The sequence below is a fragment of the Hylaeus volcanicus genome, chromosome 5 (assembly GCF_026283585.1).
Source record: "Hylaeus volcanicus isolate JK05 chromosome 5, UHH_iyHylVolc1.0_haploid, whole genome shotgun sequence".
In the NCBI taxonomy this organism is placed as follows: domain Eukaryota; kingdom Metazoa; phylum Arthropoda; class Insecta; order Hymenoptera; family Colletidae; genus Hylaeus; species Hylaeus volcanicus.
Genome location: NC_071980.1, coordinates 25,810,960 through 25,820,700, shown reverse-complemented (window position 1 = coordinate 25,820,700; position 9,741 = coordinate 25,810,960). Strand labels below are relative to the sequence as shown.

At 31.6% G+C, this 9,741-nt stretch overlaps 4 protein-coding genes across 10 annotated transcripts; 2 read left to right on the top strand and 2 right to left on the bottom strand.

Annotated features, from left to right (window-relative positions):
• Positions 1 to 18: 18 nt before the first annotated feature.
• Positions 19 to 889, top strand: LOC128876211 (uncharacterized). 2 transcript variants are annotated; one of them, XR_008456968.1, is made up of 3 exons: positions 19 to 509; positions 558 to 690; positions 747 to 888. XR_008456968.1 is itself a non-coding variant. In XM_054122386.1 (3 exons), exons 1-3 carry the CDS (start codon positions 407 to 409, stop codon positions 887 to 889), a joined length of 369 nt encoding a protein of 122 aa, XP_053978361.1. In that variant the 5' UTR covers positions 19 to 406. The 2 variants fall into 2 exon arrangements, 1 of the variants encoding a protein (XP_053978361.1); XM_054122386.1 differs by having other exon boundaries at positions 568 to 690; positions 747 to 889.
• A 50-nt stretch (positions 890 to 939) lies between these two features.
• LOC128876210 (short-chain-enoyl-CoA hydratase-like) lies at positions 940 to 2,463 on the bottom strand. Its single transcript, XM_054122384.1, has 4 exons — positions 2,194 to 2,463; positions 1,818 to 2,071; positions 1,453 to 1,747; positions 940 to 1,370 (listed from the first exon to the last, which is right to left on the bottom strand). The coding sequence occupies exons 1-4, from the start codon at positions 2,303 to 2,305 to the stop codon at positions 1,093 to 1,095; spliced, it is 939 nt and encodes a 312-aa protein (XP_053978359.1). The 5' UTR covers positions 2,306 to 2,463; the 3' UTR covers positions 940 to 1,092.
• Positions 2,464 to 3,190: 727 nt separating this feature from the next.
• On the top strand, positions 3,191 to 5,478 carry LOC128876619 (tRNA selenocysteine 1-associated protein 1-like). 6 transcript variants are annotated; one of them, XM_054123122.1, is made up of 7 exons: positions 3,192 to 3,482; positions 3,683 to 3,714; positions 3,805 to 3,888; positions 4,149 to 4,346; positions 4,489 to 4,811; positions 4,891 to 5,090; positions 5,282 to 5,478. In XM_054123122.1, the coding sequence occupies exons 3-7, from the start codon at positions 3,847 to 3,849 to the stop codon at positions 5,404 to 5,406; spliced, it is 888 nt and encodes a 295-aa protein (XP_053979097.1). In that variant the 5' UTR covers positions 3,192 to 3,482; positions 3,683 to 3,714; positions 3,805 to 3,846; the 3' UTR covers positions 5,407 to 5,478. The 6 variants fall into 6 exon arrangements, with proteins under 6 accessions (XP_053979098.1, XP_053979097.1, XP_053979095.1 ...); XM_054123123.1 differs by lacking the exon at positions 3,683 to 3,714 and having other exon boundaries at positions 3,191 to 3,482; XM_054123120.1 differs by having other exon boundaries at positions 3,192 to 3,703.
• Positions 5,479 to 5,858: 380 nt separating this feature from the next.
• On the bottom strand, positions 5,859 to 9,393 carry LOC128876613 (transcription factor TFIIIB component B'' homolog). Its single transcript, XM_054123113.1, has 6 exons — positions 9,145 to 9,393; positions 8,248 to 8,773; positions 7,713 to 8,166; positions 7,198 to 7,631; positions 6,960 to 7,067; positions 5,859 to 6,888 (listed from the first exon to the last, which is right to left on the bottom strand). Exons 2-6 carry the CDS (start codon positions 8,579 to 8,581, stop codon positions 6,191 to 6,193), a joined length of 2,028 nt encoding a protein of 675 aa, XP_053979088.1. The 5' UTR covers positions 8,582 to 8,773; positions 9,145 to 9,393; the 3' UTR covers positions 5,859 to 6,190.
• Positions 9,394 to 9,741: the final 348 nt, after the last annotated feature.

The window sequence follows — 9,741 nt, the reverse complement described above, 5'->3', positions numbered from 1 at the left end:
AATTTATGCATTTATAAGGAATTTGAATGTGCGAGAAAGTACAAAATACATACAGTATACGATAATATAAAGAAATATTAAAATAGATTTATTTTGATAAACTAAATCTGAAAGATAATGCATCTCATCTAGTATTCGAAGAGGGTGTGAAAGTAGCAAATCGATTCGTCGCGGAAAAACTAGGAAGGCATGGATATAAATTTGAAATATCGAATCAGTCTCGATTGCCTTAACCTTGTTACGTTATTTCATGCGTCTATTCCCATACTCATTGTTGATCGAAGTATGACGTCAATTATACGAATTAAGTACACTGGTAAGGATATTTTCGCTATGCGACATTCTCGATGAAGATAGTAACGTCTGATTTCCAGGCTTAGTTGATAGCGATAAGGTGCATTCAAATATGCAGCTCGAAGGGACAGAGAAAGAATTGTTGATAAATATCGATTGCCCTCTCAAATTGATACTGAATTACATTCGAAATGCAGTAAACTTGGAAAATACCGGTAAGCAAAAACCGAATTTTAGATTATTTCTAAAATGTAAAGAAGTAGATATTTTCAGCCGAATTCGATTTATGTGACGAGATTAGTTGTCAATTAAGAAAAGTTTCCTTCTTCGAGCCTCGCACATCTGGTCTCGACATCTTTGATGCGGATTTAACATATTTAATAGTCATACATCAACGTAAGTACATTCTACATTATGTAGAATACCGTTTATTTTAAATATTGATTACTCAGGGGACTCGAATGGCCAAATGATAAATTTCACACCACTCCTTACTGGAAAAACGGCGAAAAGATGCACCGACATACTATTAAAGAATCATACGTCGCATAGAAAAGGTTCGTCTGTGAAATCCACATTGAAAATAAAACCATAATACAAATAGATTGTTACAATAATGGTTATGGGAAATTGATAAATAACTGATAATGTATTGATAATAATTGTATCTCAAACTTCTTTATACAAATTTCTATGTACATTTTTGTGTGTATTTGTCTCTTCTGAGAAGGTCAGTCGTCTTATAGTATAGTAATAGTACTATGCAAGTATAGTAATACATGCATTCTTACAAAATATTTACACTAGATCTTTATCAAGATCTTTAAAACTAACGTCTATCTGAGTTATATTGTAACACTTTCCATGCCTTCCTAGTTTTTCCGTGACGAATCGATTTGCTCCTTTAACACCCTCTTCGAATACTAGATGAGATGCATTATCTTTCTCAAATTGTAAAGCTTCTTCTAATTGTTTAGCAGAGAATGTAGCAAAATGGGCAGAAGTACGATCTGCGAGCAAAGCACTTTGTGGGAATTTTGTAATTGATCTTGCAAAATTTACTGCATTGCCTAGAGCTACAAATAGAAAAATTTGCTTGTATTAGAATTCATATATTTTATATTGTTTTATTGTCTTCTGTTAAGAGCAAAACTCTACCTGTGCCAACGTCTGCGTAATGATTAATTAAACCCCACTGTAGTGCTTCTTTTGCATAAATAGGACGACCTGTTAGGATAAGTTCCATTGCTCTGCCATATCCAATTAAAGCAGGTAAACGAACAGTGCCACCGCAAAGTATAGGAATGCCAAAACGTCTATTCAAAAATCCACATACCGCACTTTCTTCCATTATTCTTATATCGCACATTAGGGCAAGTTCAAATCCTACACCTAGAGCATATCCACTTATAGCAGCAATTAAAGGTTTTTTAATTAATTCGATTCTGTCAGCCTATAATCAAACGAATAAGTGAATAATATAAATGATTTTCTGCAAATTGTCAGAAGTTCATTTATCTTACCAATGGGCCAAATTGTGGTAAAATTTCTTCGTTCTTTCCATTGTATCGTGCAATTTCTTTAAGATCATAGCCGCTACAAAAGTTGCCTCCAATACCGTGAAGTACACCAACTACAGATTTTTCATCATTTTCAAATTTTTCTAGTTCATCTGTCAATTCTTGTACAGTTGTTGAATCCAAACAATTCTTTTTTTGAGGACAGTTTATCCCAATTGTAGTGACACTTTCGAAATACTCGACCGCAATATTTTTCTCTGTAATAATTTATAATTACAACTAGATATATACACGAAAACATTTTATTTTCATTTTTATAACCAATACACTAACTTCAGTTGTATTTAAACTAAGTATTAATTGGAACATAATTGTTTACCTTTTTCAACCTCAACTTCTCTATTTTGAGCCGATTTAGAGGTTAAGCATCTTTTTAAATAATATTTGTAGTATCGATTGATTGTTCCAGGCAATCTCTTTAAAGAATGCATTTGTAATGCTATATTCTACACAATATTTTACAAAATTTATAATAAACTTTTTGTCAATATATTATTTACGTTAACATTCCCAACGGAACATTCAATGGACAACCATGGATACCCGATCAATGATTATGATCCATGTTACTAGAAACCACTAGAATTCACCAGTGCCACTGGTCCAGTGGTGAGTGAACCTCACTGAGGGCTATCATGAACTATCATCCATATAAATCTGTATTTGTTTATATATCTTTCTATATCTGTACACACATCTTGTAAACTGAAATAAAATGATTAAATAAATGTTTATTCAAAGTCATTTATTTACATTCCTATAAATGATGGACTAGTATACAAACATGTTTTTAAATAAACCTCTTATTGAAATAGATAATTATTAATTTCTCCAGATAACGAAATGTAAAATTCAGCCAGAATTCCGATACGTACAAAAAATGTGCCCCTTGAACTAGGCAACCGGCCCGACAGATCTGTAAGTATAGGTTGCCTAATTCAAGGGGGACATTTTTCGGTACGTGTCGAAATTCTGGCCGATTTTGAATTTTGGTATCGGGAACACATTATGTGAGAAGAGGTGGCACGAAGAATCTTTGGTATCATGTGATTCTGATACCAAAATGTAAAATTCCAGTAGGATTTAGATACTTACCACAATATAGTGAAATAACTCTATTATGTAGTTACTCTAACAAAACAAATAAACTTACCAGAATGTGGTTCGTGCTACCTCTTCGCTTATCATGTGATCCTGATACTAGGAGTAAAATTCTCGGCGGGAATTAGATACTTACCAGACTGTATAGGGTTTACTTCCCTTGATTAGGAAATCCATAATCATTATGTGTTTTTCTCATTATTGTTCTTGAAGAACTGGTGAAACTATCTAGTTCTAATGAACTAGTAGTTCACCTACTCTCCGTTGGTGGCTAAATTAGATATTATTTACAAATAAATAATAACGCTTTCCTAAACAAAATTGATTTCAGTCAATTTATATTCAAAAAGATTTCTACATTCGTCGAAAGTTGGTAGACGAGCTGTCCTGTTTGCCATTGTTTAATAAAAGAGTTGTTTGTTACAAAGTACCGATCAGATATGGATCCCGCCTGTGTTTGCTACAAGGCATTGTGTTTGTCTACCTAACCTATTCACCTCCGACGGTGTAAGAAGTTGTAATTTTGAAGATTTATAATTCTCGTGCTTAGAACAGTTGCAATGCAAATATCAATTGCTATATAAAAAAAATTTAAGTTTTATTACAATTTGTACAGCACTGATCATATTTTATGTTAGAATCGCGTTCTTATTGCAATTTTAACATACGTATTTCAAACGTTATCTGGATAAATTTTTTTTACTTAGGTGACTGTAACGTTATATCAAGTATGTATGAGGTACTGATCCTATGTGTAAAACAACAAATTGAATTAAAATATGATTTAAATATTTAAAATTATGCTCAATAACATTTTGTTTTACGACAGAATTATAAGAGTCTTTGGAATTTCATATAATCAAAGATAAGAATGTCAGGACCGATGGTATTATGTCAATTATGGATGGGAGGAGTAAGTAAATATGATCTATTTACAAAATATAAGTGTACGTTAACACTTTGCACTACAACAGAATTATATTCAGTTTACCATTAGTTCTTAAGATATAGGTTCTTCAAGTGAATTGTAATCTGTGAACGAGCATGTAGTGCAAAGAGTTAATATAAATATCTTATCGTAAAAATATTTTTCTAAATATCATTACAGAAATTTATTTGTTGTATATTGCATACTTATTATTTTTGCTAAATTATGTATATGATTTATTTTAGTTAGAACCATATATGACAGAGAGTTTTATAATGAATGCTTTTCATAAAATGGGAGAACAGCCACAAACTGTTAAAGTAATGAGGAATCGCTATACTGGTGAACCAGCAGGTTATTGTTTTGTACATTTTCCAACCGATGAAATGGCACTTGACGCAATGCACAAACTAAATGGCAAAGTAATTCCTGGTTCTAACCCGGTGAGAGCATGAGAAGTCATTTATTTGGAAAAATATACTATTACTATATCTTTGTTTATAATTATGTAGATAATTACAGAATTAAATGGTAAATGCAATAATCCATCTAACTTTTTCAACTCATCTTTGTTTTGTATTTCAGGCTGTAAGATTTCGATTAAATCACGCAAGTACAACAGGAAAACCAGCAGCAGAAAGAGAGTTCAGTATTTGGGTTGGAGATTTATCAACGGATGTAGATGACTATTCCTTGTATAGAGCATTTGCTGCTAAATATAATTCAATTAGAACTGCCAAAGTAATTTTAGACAGTTCTGGTTTTAGTAAAGGATATGGTTTTGTTAGATTTGCCAATGAGGAAGAACAGAAAAATAGTCTAGTCACCATGAATGGATATAGAGGGCTTGGAACAAAATCGTTAAAAATTTGCAATGCTGTTCCTAGGCCTTGGAATAAAATATCAGGGTATGCAAAATGTCTAAAACATTTGTTTCGTACAGTACAAATTATTTTTCTTTGATATCTATGTTTGTTTTCTTTTTAGATCTACTCCGCCTCAATCATCATCTGAATATACAGCATCAAACATGAATTCAGATTCTTATAACTACTATGATACATCATCATATTGGAATAGTTATAGTGCATGGCAACAGGGTTATTATGAAAGCGAACCGACATTGGATGGATATAATAGTTATGTATCGGATCAAAAACCAGAAGAAGATGAATTGGAATTGATTGGTAAGAAAACGTCTTGTATATATGTTATATATAAAATAATACATGTTTAATACATGTATTTCACAACATTATCTCTAAAGTTATTAAAGAATTCTCGTGACTCGAGGACCCATAACTGAGAATTTTTTATACAAATATTATGAAACATAAATTCAATGATATACAATTATAACTTTTTTCCGTTCTTGCAGAACACTCAATTCCTACAGACATCGATAAACTTAATAGGGAAATAATAGAACAAGATTATAATTTGTGGGATGCATTGGAAAGTTCGAAATGGATTCCATGTGACACATTAGAATTATGTTATTAATTCTTATGCCTGTTCGATATTTCATTAATCTATCTTATATTGTAACAAAAGTAATAAACAATATTATACCGATATTTTTGATATCGTAATTGGATTCGTGTTAATAATACTCTAATAATTCTAATACTCTAGTACATACGAGATGTTTAACATTAAACCGACCAATGATTCGGATACACCTATTTTTATCGCGTTACACTTTTCCCAATTGTATACAACAATATTTAATTTTATAATGGATTCAATAATAAATAAAATAATTTATACAAAATAGAAGAAAATTTTATTTTTTTCACCCTCTATACTCTAATTACTTTCGTAAAAACGTAAGATCATGGTTCGACGATGACTTGTTTCTTGTAGTTCGCGGCAAACAATGACATAATATTTTCTGTAGAGTACGAGTATCGTATTCCTTGAATGTAGTGGGAAATATACTGCACACTAGTATATGTAGAGCAAACAATTATATATTGATATACGTTCCAAAATATTACAAAAATTTGGGCGGCTATAGTATAAAGTATAGGTTTATCTGTCACTATTAACCCTAAAGATTATGCTATTGTATCAGATGGTGTTCATTTCAATTACCGACACTGAAGTAATAATTAAATAGTCATGTGGTAATGTATTAATAAAACTCATTAATTCCACGGAATAAAAAGTAGAAAAAAATGATTATGTAAAATATCTTTTTTGAAGTTTAGCTAAAACTGAGAAATTAATTGAAACTAAAGATGATAAGTTAGGCTTATACAAGATGCAAGTATTGTCAAGTAAATTATTCGTACTCTTGTTTTAGAGTAATTGATTCAACATTGGATAATTTAGTAGTTACAGTTTCCAAAAGTTCTGGTGGTAAATTTACGGATGTAATATTAGGTTCTTCAAGAGTTTCAGAAGAATTGATGTTAGAACTAACCATATAAACTTGTAAAACACTTTTTCCAGGTTCCTCTGGTGATTCTTTTGATAAAATAACTAAGGATCCTGGCTCTACATGATTGATATTTGGTATGATTGTTTTAACAGAATTTGTATCTTCACTTTCTTGATTAATGTCAATATCGTCAGAGTTTGAATTATCTATAATTTTCATGGTATCTCTTGACGGCGTCACAGTTCTACGATGAGTAGAACTATGATTTAGCATTTCATTGTCGAGTGTGTTTATATCTGGTCCCTGTAATTTTTTTGCTTTTGGTAATCTTCCGGATCTAGTTGGTCTGACATGATAAACCTCTGTATCACTATCAAAGCCATTGTATAAGCTCAACGATTTATCGTTGTCTGTTTCAATTAACGATTGATTTAACATATTTGTTTCTTCTCTTCTTTCTTTACGTCTCTTTTTGTTTGTTTTATTTAATGGTTCCTCGTAATTATTTTCTTCTGTATTTTCATTTGATGTCATCAACTCTGAATAATTTTCTTCCTCATCTGATACATCCATCTCTTCAATGCTAGAGGCTACAACCCCTAAAAATATTGTGTTAGGAAATAATTTATTTAATAAATCTTTAATAAGAAGAAACAGTCTTTTAACTTACTAGATTTTCGCTTGCCTTCTGTTTTTACTTTTTCTTTTTCTTTTACTCCCTGTAGTTTTTGTTTCTCTTGTGCACGGGAACGTTCCCTTTCTGAAGCTTCAAACGTGGCTATCAAAACAAACAAATTTCATTGTACAGAATGTCTTCCAATAAATTTTGTGTGAAGTAATTGCTAAAAGGTAAAGGATAAAAAAAACTTTTTCTCAAATTACAAATTTAGTTCATTATTTAAACTTACCCAATGATTTTTCCAACATTTCGATATTAAATTCTTGATGGTAAGCAAGTGCTTTTTCAACTAGGTTCCTATTTATTTTCTCTTCTTTTTTAAATTTTAGTTTAATTTCTTGCCGTGTTCTATTTGGAAAAACACTTTTCATCAGCAGGAAATCCGTACCCACTGTATTTAATGCTTTATAAAATTTTAAAGTTTCCCATTTAGACCATTCCTTACTTTTCTGACGCTTTTTATAAAATCCATTTCCATTGTTATCATCATCAATAATAGCGTCCTTCGCTAATACTTCCCTGCCTTTCTTTGCATTGGTTTGTTCTATAACAAGACTTTGTTCATCTATTATTAACTGACCATCTGGTCCAACTTTTACTTGAGGTACAGGCATAGCGGATGACGGATCATCTACATTTTCTTCTTCTTGAAGTTCTTCAGATCTGTAATAATACATTGTATTGTTTTTTTTTTATAATTTAATTTGAACATATATACTTTTATTTAATTAAAGAACTACTTACTCGCATTCTGAAATTCTTTTTGTTATGACTCCAGACTCTTTAGACTTCTTCATAGGATTAGAAACGGGATTATAATATATTAGATCATACATAGTAAGCTTAGTTCTATCTGGTGTTTTATTTTCATGTTTTATATTAAATTCCCTTCTAGCCTCTGCTAATTTTCTTGCAGATTCTGAAACTAAAATACGCCTCTTCTGACCTGTTTTTGACTTTGTTGTGTCATTTTTTGTATTACTGGTAACAGGATCCTTAGCACACTCTGTTGAGTGAACCGCATCGTTTTTCATATGATTGGCCGTGGCAGCAATTACTTTCCTACTATCATCTTCCGATTCACTCGCGCTCGCTCCGCTTCCTTGTATACTATTTCTTCTTACTCTACCACCAGTGTCCAATTTAGGTGTTGGTCTCATGTAGGATAATCGACATTGTGCTGATTTTACAGGAGAAACTGAAAATGTCAAATAATTATTTGACAAGTTGGGACAGAGTAACACTTACTGTTTCATGGTACATAGTATATCATACTTACCAATTTCTGTTGTATTTGAGTTTTCCGACAATAGCACCATTTCTTTTTTTAATTCAATGGAACGTGGTTTAGGTTCAACTTTACATTGAATATTTTGGTTGTTATCACAAAGCTGTTCATTTTGTGTCTGTTCTATTATCATACAATCTTCCAATACTTGCTTCTCTGGGGAATTATTTTCTGGAGTCTCTTGTAATGCCAAATAAGAATCATCTGATTTAATTTTTTTTTCATCACACTCAGTTATGCCAGCTGTCTCGGTAACTGGCAAATCTTGTGTTGCTTTTCGCCGTGGTGGAACAGTAACCATAGCCTTTATACGTGCTCGTTTCATTTTGTCAATGGAAAAGTGTAAAAAATGGAAACAGAAAAAGACTAAGATGTCTATTTATTTTTATGCAATGAATCTGTGGTTTCCTTTGGATCTTTTGTTTGTTAAATGATTGCCCTAACCATTGAGCTAGCTAGGCTATCAACAATCACATTTTCTATGTCTCATAACTTGCAATGGCTGGTGCTTACAAACCTGTAAATTTATTTCATTCTTATTCCTAACTAAAAATATAATTTAAAAAATTATATATCATTAGTCAACAATGACTAGCATGGCCTGGCCAGAAAGTACATTGTCAGTCACCAGTGACTGACATGGCACTTAATGTGTTAAAATTACTCACTGAATATACATTAATCATACTACTAATATTGCTAAGAAACGTAATAATTTAATGAAAGGGTTATCAAGACAGCTACTTATGTGCCAAGAAATCCACATGCTAAACGTAACAAATTAAAAATGTGATGACTAATAATATAAAACTATTAAATATTAATAACAAAGAAGAGTATTTCTTAACCTAACAATATTTTAAGATTTCATGTTATCTGTTTGCTTACCAACAGTCCATAATGTGTCAAAAAGAAAAATAACAGTACTGCAACATTTTCAATTGCAGTTAACTTCTTTCTCCACTTATAATTACAGAAAGTCTTTGGTTATTTGACCATCACTGATATCTTGACGTTTTCATATATTCCATTTTTATGTTTACAATTACATTACTTTCAAACTATTTGATTCTGTGATGTCAAACGAAATATCCATGAACATCCAATCTGCTCAGTCGCCACATTGGATTTATCCCACTACCAGACATACAATAATGACACAGAATATATAGTTTCATAGAGACGAAACCTTGTCGGTAACTTTATTATTCGTGTTTTCGTATTTTCAGATAAAGGCAACACCAGCTTGGTCATTTGAAAAAAGGGTCTAATTTCATGTAACGCAAAGTCACGACTTTCAATCTGACATTTACCATTAGAATATCGTAACAACTCAACATATACAGGGTGTCCCAAAAATGTTGTAACACCTTGAAAGAGGTGGTTCATGAGGTGATTTGAAACAACTTTTTCCTTAGCGAAAATATTGTCCGAGGCTTCGTTGAGGAGATATTAACGGAAAACACTGACCAATCAGAGCGCGCG

Bases quoted from the DNA above. Each gene is read 5' to 3' on its own strand.
- LOC128876619 (XM_054123123.1), top strand. From the start codon at position 3,847: ATGTCAGGACCGATGGTATTATGTCAATTATGGATGGGAGGA. The intron at 4,347-4,488 runs GTGAGAGCATGA...TTTGTATTTCAG, and splicing joins TAATTCCTGGTTCTAACCCG to GCTGTAAGATTTCGATTAAA. The intron at 5,091-5,281 runs GTAAGAAAACGT...CCGTTCTTGCAG, and splicing joins AGATGAATTGGAATTGATTG to AACACTCAATTCCTACAGAC.
- LOC128876613 (XM_054123113.1), bottom strand. From the start codon at position 8,581: ATGAAACGAGCACGTATAAAGGCTATGGTTACTGTTCCACCACGGCGA. The intron at 8,167-8,247 runs GTAAGTATGATA...TGACATTTTCAG, and splicing joins CTCAAATACAACAGAAATTG to TTTCTCCTGTAAAATCAGCA. The intron at 7,068-7,197 runs GTAAGTTTAAAT...TTGTTTTGATAG, and splicing joins AATGTTGGAAAAATCATTGG to CCACGTTTGAAGCTTCAGAA.
- LOC128876210 (XM_054122384.1), bottom strand. From the start codon at position 2,305: ATGCATTCTTTAAAGAGATTGCCTGGAACAATCAATCGATACTACAAA. The intron at 1,748-1,817 runs GTAAGATAAATG...GTTTGATTATAG, and splicing joins TACCACAATTTGGCCCATTG to GCTGACAGAATCGAATTAAT. The intron at 1,371-1,452 runs GTAGAGTTTTGC...TTCTATTTGTAG, and splicing joins TTACGCAGACGTTGGCACAG to CTCTAGGCAATGCAGTAAAT.
- LOC128876211 (XM_054122386.1), top strand. From the start codon at position 407: ATGCAGCTCGAAGGGACAGAGAAAGAATTGTTGATAAATATCGATTGC. The intron at 510-567 runs GTAAGCAAAAAC...AGATATTTTCAG, and splicing joins AGTAAACTTGGAAAATACCG to CCGAATTCGATTTATGTGAC. The intron at 691-746 runs GTAAGTACATTC...TTGATTACTCAG, and splicing joins TTTAATAGTCATACATCAAC to GGGACTCGAATGGCCAAATG.